The 11,038-nt window shown below is 33.4% G+C and overlaps 1 protein-coding gene across 1 annotated transcript; it reads right to left on the bottom strand.

The window, feature by feature from the left end:
* Positions 1 to 328: 328 nt before the first annotated feature.
* LOC135149402 (uncharacterized) lies at positions 329 to 9,103 on the bottom strand. Its single transcript, XM_064085105.1, has 6 exons — positions 6,727 to 9,103; positions 6,284 to 6,640; positions 3,283 to 3,863; positions 1,904 to 2,669; positions 1,146 to 1,744; positions 329 to 1,008 (listed from the first exon to the last, which is right to left on the bottom strand). The coding sequence occupies exons 1-6, from the start codon at positions 9,101 to 9,103 to the stop codon at positions 334 to 336; spliced, it is 5,355 nt and encodes a 1,784-aa protein (XP_063941175.1). The 3' UTR covers positions 329 to 333.
* Positions 9,104 to 11,038: the final 1,935 nt, after the last annotated feature.

Here is an 11,038-nt window from a genome sequence, read left to right as displayed (position 1 = left end):
CATTCAAATATGTCTCTGCTGCCAGAATAAAGTTATTAATCTAAGGTCCGGATGCGGATATTTTGGTACTCTAGTATACCACACCAAGTTCATTTCATTCAAATATGTCTCTGCTGCCAGAATAAAGTTGATGGTACTAATTTATATCACCAAGCAATTGAACTGTTCATATTTTTTAAGTAAACAAAACCAAAGTGAACCCATGGCCGTGAAAACATTGTCTTTAATTCACTAGTTAGCAATAAACAACATTGTAGTTTACTAGTATTAATTAATAAACAAGTGCCATATATCATGAGTACATAAAATAACTGAAAATAGCAAAACAGATACTCAAGCTTCTTTCTTGTAATCGTCATTCTTCCGTACTCGCTCATATGCAATCTTCAGCAGTTGGAAAATGACAAAAATAAAGAAGAGGGAACCGATTACGCAAATGGTAATGCTCAGGGATAATGACTCGGATAACACAACATACGTTCCTGTCATAAAAACAAACATCGTCAACATAACAGAAGCGATGTTCAGCCCAACTGCCATTGCATGAAGTCTGGTCACATGCTCGAGATCTTCAGACATATTTTCAAGAAAGTAGATGAACAAAGAACAGATGGACAATAGCAAAGCAAAGGCATCGGCTATCATAAATATTTTAAAAGCTGCCTTTTTTGAAAGAACCGCCAATCCTTGATTACTTTCTCCACTTTGATGAAGACCACCAGGTATGGTGAATCCTACCGTAAAAGTTATGGTAGTTATAAGTGCACTAACTACGATCTGGCTGTTGGTCCCCTCTCTATATCTTTGCAGATCTTCTTGCATCTTTTTATTCTTTTTTTTCGTCAACTCGTTTTGGCCTTCATTAAATAGGACATCTTTTTTCTCTCGTCTACTATGGGGGAGCACTGCTAAACTTGAAGAAGTACTTTTCCTTCGGCTACCAGACCAAAGTTTCCTAGACTTATCGGTGTTGATCATATGATCATGCAGTGCCATTTTTATTTGTACCTAAGAAGAAATGACAAGTAGTTAATATTTATTTTTTGTTGGATATTAGTCCTACTAAAACTTTACTTAATATCATGTAAATCACATAAAAACCAATCACATAAAATATTTTTAAAAAGACTAATTTTTTAACGTACCTGATCACCAACAATGTCATGTTGAATATATAACATGTCTCTGGGAGTCCAACCATCGTTATTGGTTGTATCACCTGCTATATATTTGATGAGATCCTGAATGAAGCATCCTTCAGAGACAAGTGAATGAAGAGGTGTATTGCCCTCGCCATCTTTTTTGAATAAAAGCTGGTCCTTCTGCTTTGGTGGACAACATTTTAAAATACCATTCACCATCTCCTTTTTATTCTTAAGAGCAGCCAAGTGTAATATGTTTTGACCATTCTCGTCAACTGCTGTGTACGGAGAGGGCGCAGCTTGCATAATATTTTGACCATTTTCATCGACTGTTGTGTACCGGGACAAAGTCTGCCATAATCGCAGAAGTCGAATAACAGTAGAAGTATGTCCACATCTTGCTGCTACGTGAAATGGTGTTGCTACCCCCTCTTTACATACAAATTGATATCCTACTTTTTCTTGAGCTTCTATCATGACACTGAGTATAGAATCAAATTGGTGATATGCTGCATGATGAAGCAGGGTCCATCCTTCAGAGTCCACAAAATTTAGGAAATGTTTATTATCTTGATCTCCTTCCAAGAGTTTGGATATAGGATCTGAAAATACACAATTGAGATGCAAATTTAGGCAAAAGATAAGTGACTAATCAAGGCCCTTAAATTACTTACTTACATCTTACTTACACTTATTAACAATTAATATTGTGGTTATCACCTACCTAGTATTCAATAACAATAAACAACCATATTACGCACCTGCATCGTGTCTTTGAATAGCCATAATCAAATCTACCACGCCTTTAAGATTAGGGTCGATCCCAGTTTCGAAAGTTGCACACAGTAATTGGACAATTTTCTCATTGTATTTATTCTCCCTGGCTTGGGAGATTAAATGCAAAAGACCCTGATTTCTACTTCCACGGCCATCTTGATAGGCCGGATCTTCAAGTAATATCAGTTCAACAGCGTTCACGTGATTGTGGAACATTGCCAATTCTAACGGAGTGCGTCTGGACTCATCACTTCTCTCAAGTAATGGTTTAAAATCTGCATGGAGTGCTGAGGAAGGAGGCAAATTACGTTTGACTGCACTAAGGAGAGCCTCAACCACTTTAGCGTGTCCATGACGTGCTGCAAGGTGAAGTGCACTTTGTTTTCGATTATCCAGCCTGACCAAAAGATTTTTCTTTGCAAACGCACTCAAAATGAACCGAACGTTTTCTATAGCTCCATTCTTTGATTCAACATGAAGGATAGTTTCTCCCTCTTTGTTGGGTGTATCGGCTTCAATCTCCAATGCAGCTCTAGATATAGGATCTCCGCCAATGGCATCGGCATAACACTTTGCAACAACTCCACTATTTTCTCTCATCAGTGCAAGCATTCCATCGATCATTTTTTGTGCTGCTTTCCTAAATTCCACGTCTTTTCTCTCTCGTTCACTAGTTGTGAACACTGAACTTGAAAAAATATCCTTTTTACCATTAATTTGGAAATGATCAAGTGCCACTTTGATTTTCGCCTATAAATAAAGAATGCACCGATAATTTTACAATTGTCCAAGTTGAAGAAATTCATTATCTATCTATGTATAATAACCAAATCTTCGACCTGTGTATTAAGTTTCACATGGTATATATCAACATTGTCTAATATTATTATTTTTTATTATTGTATAATGATTTCACGTATTTTAAGAATGTAAACACTTTACTTGATAATTTTCAATATTTTTATTTCATCCGTTATCAAAATTCGAGCAAGATGTAAGGGCCAAGAGCAAAGTCGACTCAAAGCGATGATTAATATTTACATCATCACATATTCATTGTAAAAATTAAAAGTTCTAACTTTGACCCTAAATGTACCAACAAACAAATACAATATATTAAAATATATTCTTGGGCCCAAACTAAGCCAACCCTAGTTAAGAACTTGATTTGGGTCAAACTAAGCCAACCTAGTTAAGAAATATATATATATATATATATATATATATATATATATATATATATATATATATATATATATATATATATATATATATATATATATATATATATATATATATATATAGTTCTAGGAAATTGATATGATATAAAAGGAAAAAAATATTTAACAAGTGTACAGCATACCTGGTCCATCCTAATTTCGTCCTCGACATACAACATGTCCAAAGGAGTCCAGTCCTTATTGTTTTTCACACTTGTATCAAGTCCTTCGTATTTTAAAAGTTCCGGAACAAAGCAACCACGTTGGATAAGCACGTGAAGAGTTGTATAGCCATTGTTATTCTGCTTGTTCACAAACTCTTTCTTATGCTCTGCTGGGCAATTTTTAAGAATACCTTCTATCATATCTTTTTTGCTCTGCAATGCCGCCAAATGTAGTATATTTTGTCCTTTTTTATCAACAGCAGTATATGTTGAAGAGGAAGTTGGCCATAATTGCATAAGAAGTGTCACTATAGAAGTCCGTCCTTTTTGGACAGCTACATGAAACGGTGTAGGTACCTTATCTTTGTACCCAGATTTAGGTTTAATCCCTTTTTGAGCTTCTGCTATGTGTTTAATTATTGGAATAGATTCATGATATACCGCATGATGAAGGGCTGTCCAACCAAGCTTGTCAACAAAGGTCACAAGACGCTGCTTGTCAACAAAGGTCACAAGACGCTGGCCACCACGGCCTGCATCCAATAGGCTGACGACGGTGTCTGGAAAATAAATTGTTTTAGAACTGTTATATACTCCCTCCGTCCTAAAATACATGTGACTTTTGACTTTTAACTAATTAAATTGACTCATCTTTGACTATATATAAACAATTATTTATTTATTATTTTTAAACATAAAAAGTTAAATCTTAAAATAAACTAGATATATTTTCTAATGATATTTTTTTTGTTTATTTTTTTCAATTATATAATACATATAAATTGCAGTCAAACTATAATCAATTTGACTAGTTAAAAGTCACGACATGTATTTTAGAACGGAGGGAACAGGGCCGAGGCAATGTGTTTCAAGTATTTAACAATAATGTGATTAGTATTATCCTATATTATTTATACAACATAACTAAATAATAACATCTACATTAATATCTAACATGATATTATTAAATAAAGACCCTCTAATTAATTAATACTTTAGAAAATTGGGTAACCCCATCTTGTTTTAACAAAAGAATTTCAATTATAATTAAATTTTAACAGTCATATTAATTAATATATTAAAGAACAATACCTAATGATGGAAGAGACATAAATTTAGCGATGAAATAAAAATAACTATGAAACCAAATTAGGTATCTAAATTTCATCAAAAAGGAAATTTGCTAACTCATAAGGGTCACATAATTTTATTATTTAAGGTTGTTTGAAAAAAATGTAAGAATATATAATATAATTGATTCAATAGATGTATTATTTATGCAATTCTGTATAATCCAAATAAAATTATATATTTTCATAGGGCCGAAATCAAATTTATACCGAATTATCATTAAAAATGGATTTTGCTTATTGATAAAAGTTATTAATTTATTTAAATTTCACTTTCCATTAAATTCTTATGAATATAATATTTTTTCAGTTAAAGAAATTCATATTAATGTAACTTTTACCTAATTCATGACTAAAAACATAAACATTTTTATTGATTAATTGTATATTTTTTATTAAAATTTCTTAGTTTGTGTATCTATTTGTATTTAGTGCTCAAATACAAAAAATTATGGTAGAGATCACCAACTACAATTTACATAAAATTCTAATAATTCTATTTTATTAGGAAATAATATAAATTTCACAGATCAATGGGATCTAAATCGAACATTTCCTATTATCATTGATTTGCTACCTATCCCTTGTAAATTATAATACAATTCTTTATTTAATTGTGTATTTATAATGCATAGTGAGTATGCATAGTATATTACAACTTTTTACAGTTAATTCCTAGTACATATGAATAAAATTTTGTGGTAGGTAGAAATTAAGAATTACATAAAGAATAACATCAAAATATTAATATTATTTTAGTATATGTATATTAGAAAACATATAGGAATGAAAAAGTTAAGAAATCAAAAATAAGTGACATTGTACTAGTAAAAAAAATACGCTTATTAATAAAGATTATAAATTATATAGAGTTATATCTTAATTTCATACAGATTGGTGTGTTTTGAAACTGATATAACTATCATATTTTAGAGGTATTTTTGAGAACTGTGAAAACAATGGTGAGATGATGTTGGTTAACAATTAATTAACTAGAGTTTCAATTTTCATGAGAATAATTATTATGCAGTAATAATCAATTAGCATTTAAATCTGTTTGGATAGTTTGAATCATAATCAGCATTTTGATTTCCATCACGTGTATGTTGGGTATTGTTTAGGTCTATCATCTATTTTATTATAATTATGATCATTAAACATTTCAAAAATCTTATTTACATTCTTTCCTTTAATTTTAACCTAACAACCGTTAGTTAATTAGGATGTTTCAATTCTTGAATTTGGAAGATTTTTGATTCGTTGATGAGTTGAATTGATGAAATTGAGGCGGTAGGTCGGGAGGTCAACCTGGAGAGATCCAAGTAAATTTCGATTTCCCTGCTCAAAACTTCTTATATGCTCAATTTCATCGTCGTATCAACAAATCAATTAAAACCTTCAATTTGATTATCGTATCAACAAATCAATTAAAACCTCCAATTTCAAGAAGTTAAAAAAATCCTAATTGATCAAGGGGACTGAGGGATGCTAAACAAATTTCTCCGAAAATTAAAGTAGACAAACATCGACCTTTTTAGTTAAAGGACCTTAATCAAAAATGACTTATATTTCAAAAGGTATGAATTAATATTCCTTTTGGAAAAGAAAAAAAGTACTTGAGAAAAACAATTAATTTTTTAAAAATATGCTACAATAATTTTTCTATATTGAGATCCCATGATATAATTATAATATTTCGTTATTATAAAGAACATTGATTTGATATTTTATTTTAACGTATATTTATCATTATGTTTAATATTTTTTTTTGTATGGTGTTTAATATAGTTTTATTTATAAACAAGGGCATATACACTATAATTAAATTGAAGTAAAAACAAGTTTCATACCTTTATCGCCACTTTTAATCGCCGATATCAAACGGACTTGATCTTTGAAGTCTTTAGACAATTTAGATCCCTCGTCGTACCTTTGGGTGAGTAAGTCGACAATCTTGGTGTAACGCTTCCCGTCGGCTTTATATATTACAGGCATGAGACTGATAAAAGCACCATCATTTCTCTTTGAGGCGGCGGGATGTTGTAAATCTAATATCAAATTAACCACTTCCATTTGGTTTTGCTCCACCGCCACTTCTAACACAGTATATCCATCCTCGTCAGTTTCGTAAAATATTTCATCATGAAGAACATTTGTGTTGTGCTTTTTGATTTGATCAATGATCATTTCAATCACATCTTTGACATCTGCAAGAAGAGAAATAGATGAAAATGCTTCCCATTTATAATATATATTAGTGTTAGGATTGTATGCCTATATAGGTTTTGCATACCTTCGTCAAGCTTCTTGACAACAGCATGCAAAGCAGTCAAATTACCAGCAGGACCAACCAAAAAATGTTGAGTTGTGCAAGTTGTGCAGAGCATCTTCGCTGTATCGGCATGACCTTTTTCGACAGCTATGTAGAAAACACATGGTATTGCTTTTGGTGCAAACTTATCACTTGTAGGTTCTGGATTAGCCACCATAGCTAGACACCCAAACACTCTAAATTCAGTATAATCCACAGCCTCTTTAAAAAGCAATTCATATGGAACCTTGTGATTCAAAGCAGCAGTTGGCAACCGATTCATGATGTAAACTGCTGACATGACGCAGTCTCCCCAGTACATTAAGGGTAAGCCTGACTGAAAACGCAAAGCTCGTGAAAGTTCCAGAATATGACGATGCTTACGCTCCACTCTAGAGTTCTGTTGAGGTCTATATGGACAGGAAGTCTGATGAACAATGCCATGTTTTTTATAATACGCAGAAGCATGAGCATCAGAAGATTCCGGAGCATTATCAGAACGAAGAGTCTTAACTGAGGACTTGAAATGATTCTTGACATATTGTTGAAACACAGTGAACCTCTCCAAGAAATCTGATTTGTGTCGTAAAAGATATACCCAAGTCATGTGAGTGTGATCATCGACCAATGTAAGAAAATAGCGAAAATGACCTCTTGTGCTCACCTTGTAAGGACCCCATGTGTCCAAATGAACAAGGTCAAATGGCTCAGCAGCATGACTTGTACTCCGCTGGTATGGAATCTTAGCAAATTTAGCAAGTGGACATGTGAGACAAGTCTCAGCATTAGAATCTGCAGTTAGATGTTTGAACTGTGGCATATGATTCATTGTAGATTTAGAAACATGACCAAATCTTTTGTGCCACAGAGCAGAATCCTTGAAGACAGCTACATTAGACAATTTCTGAGATGACTCAACAAAACAATATAACCCATTATCAATCACACCAGTAGCCAGAACAGAGTTCACTGAATTTGACAGAATGATGCACTCATTTGGAGTGAATGTAGCATGACAATCATTATCTTGAGCTAGTTCCCGGATGGACAACAGATTATGATTAAACGTAGGCACATATAACACAACCTTCAAAAACAATCCATTCTGCAGTGTCAAATTACCAATGTGAGTAATTTTTGCAATACCACTATTAGGCAAATTGATGACACTGTTAGGAGGTGCTTTTTTAACATCAACAAGCCTATCCAAGAAGGCTGTCATATAATCCGTTGCCCCTGTATCCACTATCCAGGTCTGATTATTTGTAGCTGCAGAAGTCAGACAGCAAGTCACCATACCAGAGAATGAGTCATCAAGCTCATCATCAGTATCAGTGTGAGGAATCAACTTTAAAAGTTGCTGCAGTTGCTGAGAAGTTAAAGAAACATTCTCCAGAGTATCAGTAGAACCAATTTTTGCATTATTACTCATACGCTTGTTTCCAGAATTAGTAGAATTGTTACCAGACCATTTTGAATGACTAGCTTTACCCCCAGCCTTCAACTTATGCTTATCATGCCACTTAGGATATCCAATTTTCATCCAACATCTATCAGATGTGTGCCCTTTCTTGTGACACACAGAACATTCAAAGACAGTCCCTGTACCTGAGCTTCCTTGACTAAACATAGCTACACTATCAAAATCAGACGAAGGCTGCACAGAGTGCAAAACCTCATGCTGAGACTCTTCTTGTTGAAGAGCTGCACAAGCAACTTCAACAGTTGGAAGAGGCATCATCATCAACAATTGACTCCGTTGAGGGGCATACACCTCATTCAAACCGTTGAGAAACTGAAACAGCTTGGATTCATCACGCAAAACATTGATTTTATTCAACAAAGCCAAGACCTCAGGTGTAACAACAGACACAGCAGGCAACACATTCAAACAGTCAATTTCTTCCCAAATACAAGTCAATTTTGTATAATACTCAGCAATTGTTAACTGACTCTGTTTCAACTCAAATAGATCCTTATTCAATTTATACTTTCGTGAACCATTAGTAAGCAAAAATCGCTTCTCCAAAACATTCCAAATCTCAACAGCAGATGTCATATAGAGTATGGAATGACGAATTGATTCGAGAACATTGTTATGAAGCCAGGAGATTACCAGATTATTGCAAGTATCCCACTGTGCAGCATCAACAGGATCAGTTGTGCTTTTTAACACGCTTCCATCTACAAACCCTAACTTGCGCTTCGCAGCAAGCTGGATCTCAATCGAACGCTTCCATGAACGAAAATCACTCGCACATTGAAGCTTCGATACAGTCACAGATGTAGGTCCATCTGAAGGATGCAGAAACAATGGATTCTGCATATCACTAAACGTAAATCTACCTCCAGCCGCCATTAAAGCAAGAAAAAACAGCTCGGAGTAATCACAAGGCAAGAAAACGAAATACACTACACTCGATCTGCATATACACGCTCTGATACCATGTTGACAAATATAAGATGTATATGCTCACGAATATATGAAGAACACAGCACAGAAAATGTGTACATTGAGTTATGAAAACTTGCAGAATAAGAGAGCTCTGAGTTTGTTATATACAGCAGGAATGTAACTAACTTTCAGTTACACTCTAATGACTATATAGCCTCTAGCTAGAATAGTAAAGACTAATGTATCCTTCAACAGAAACGCTAATTGAATGAGCGAGATAGGGGACAGTTAAAATTGGTAAAAGTGAAAGAGATCATTCTAGCTGCATTATAATAAAGTAAACAGACCAATAAGAGCAAGTCAATAGGTTACCTATCTCATTACATATTAATAATATAAAATAATGAATCACAGTGAGTCTTAGTGATTTATGTAATCTACTTTTAGTGTAAACTTCAATAGCAATCCCTATATTTGTTTCCTATTATTATATATTTTAATAATAAATTTGAGAGAGAAGAGGGAAAGGAGGAAAAAGATTAAAAAATATAAGCAGGGAGATGAATTTTTTATTCATAAATATTAAATAGGTAAAAAAAAGGTAATGGCTATTGAGGATGCGTGATTTTGGTAATTACTGGGATAGTGTTGGAGTACTTTTTTTGATACATTACCTAAATATGAGTTTAGAGCTCATTTAGGTAATCTATTGGACTTGCTCTGAGCAGATAAAGGGTCTAGCCCGGAGTGAGCGCGAGGGAGAGAGTCCAAAATAAACTAAGAAGTGAACTCCAAGGCCTAGCTGCAATACTGCAACGATCAATTCCAAAATACGAAAAAACACATAAGGAAATATGAATATAGTTATGGAGGGCAGACAGGACATGTAGATGACACAGATTATGAAATGATGAAGGAACTAGAGAAAGACCTGTAACTGTAAGAGACATGTGGCTGTGACATTGCAGATTAATTGATTGATCGAGACCAAACGTACTAGTTCAATTTAATCTCTCTGGGGAGAGTAAGTTGCCCCATGGGAGAATGCATGCGTGACAAAAATGAATGCAGAATCTGCAGGCAAACTTGTGGGTAGTATATTGGTATCAACGCCCGCCAGCTAGCCAGCCCACACACGCAGACATAACAAAAGACAGACTAGGCCATTTGCCAGCCCTGCTTCTTTTTTTTTCTTCTTCTTTTACTAATCACTGCTTTGTATTTGCCTTGCCTCTTCTTATTTTCGTAATATTACATGTAAAGGTTTATTTTATAAACTTAGAATAAAATAGTTTTGCGTGTGAGCTTTTTTTTTACTCTGAGTTTTTTGGAGAGTGCGATTTTAACGAGACTTATTTGTGGGTTATCTTTTCATACATCAAAAGTAATTTTATTTAAATTATATCCTCGGATTGTGTACTTGGATCTATTAATGGAAAATTTTCCACTCACCAAAAAAAGAAAAAAAAAGAGTTAGAATAACTTCAATATAATAGTGCACGTAATAGCCTTTAGTTAAAATATAATTACTCGGTAGAAAGTAACATTTCAACAATGTACTAAGTACTAACAATAATCAGGTCATAACCGAATCGGAATCGAAAGAACCGAGAAAGAACCGAGAAGCGAAACAGTATTATTTTAAGAACCGAACTGAACATGTTTATATGAAAGAACTGAACTGGAATCGAACCGTAAATTTCGGTTTGATTCGGTTCGGAACCAAATTTTTATTTTATTTCAAATGTATTTATTATTTTATTATTTTTTGCTTCAAAATTTTGATTATTTTAGTTAAAAAATATTAATTATTAGAGATAGATCATTTTCCGTTCAAACCTTTCAAATTAATTAAAAAAATATAATTGAAGTATCGTATATGATAAGATAAATGAATAA

This window comes from Daucus carota, chromosome 9 (genome assembly GCF_001625215.2).
Source record: "Daucus carota subsp. sativus chromosome 9, DH1 v3.0, whole genome shotgun sequence".
Classification (NCBI taxonomy): Eukaryota; Viridiplantae; Streptophyta; class Magnoliopsida; order Apiales; family Apiaceae; genus Daucus; species Daucus carota.
Note: the sequence above shows the minus strand (reverse complement) of the source record. Positions and strands in the feature narration are given on the sequence as shown.

Excerpts from the sequence above, each read along its gene's own strand:
- LOC135149402 (XM_064085105.1), bottom strand. The coding sequence starts at position 9,103 with ATGGCGGCTGGAGGTAGATTTACGTTTAGTGATATGCAGAATCCATTG. Across the intron at positions 1,745-1,903 it reads TATTCAAAGACACGATGCAG|ATCCTATATCCAAACTCTTG; the intron begins GTGCGTAATATG and ends GTGTATTTTCAG. Across the intron at positions 1,009-1,145 it reads ATGACATTGTTGGTGATCAG|GTACAAATAAAAATGGCACT; the intron begins GTACGTTAAAAA and ends ATTTCTTCTTAG.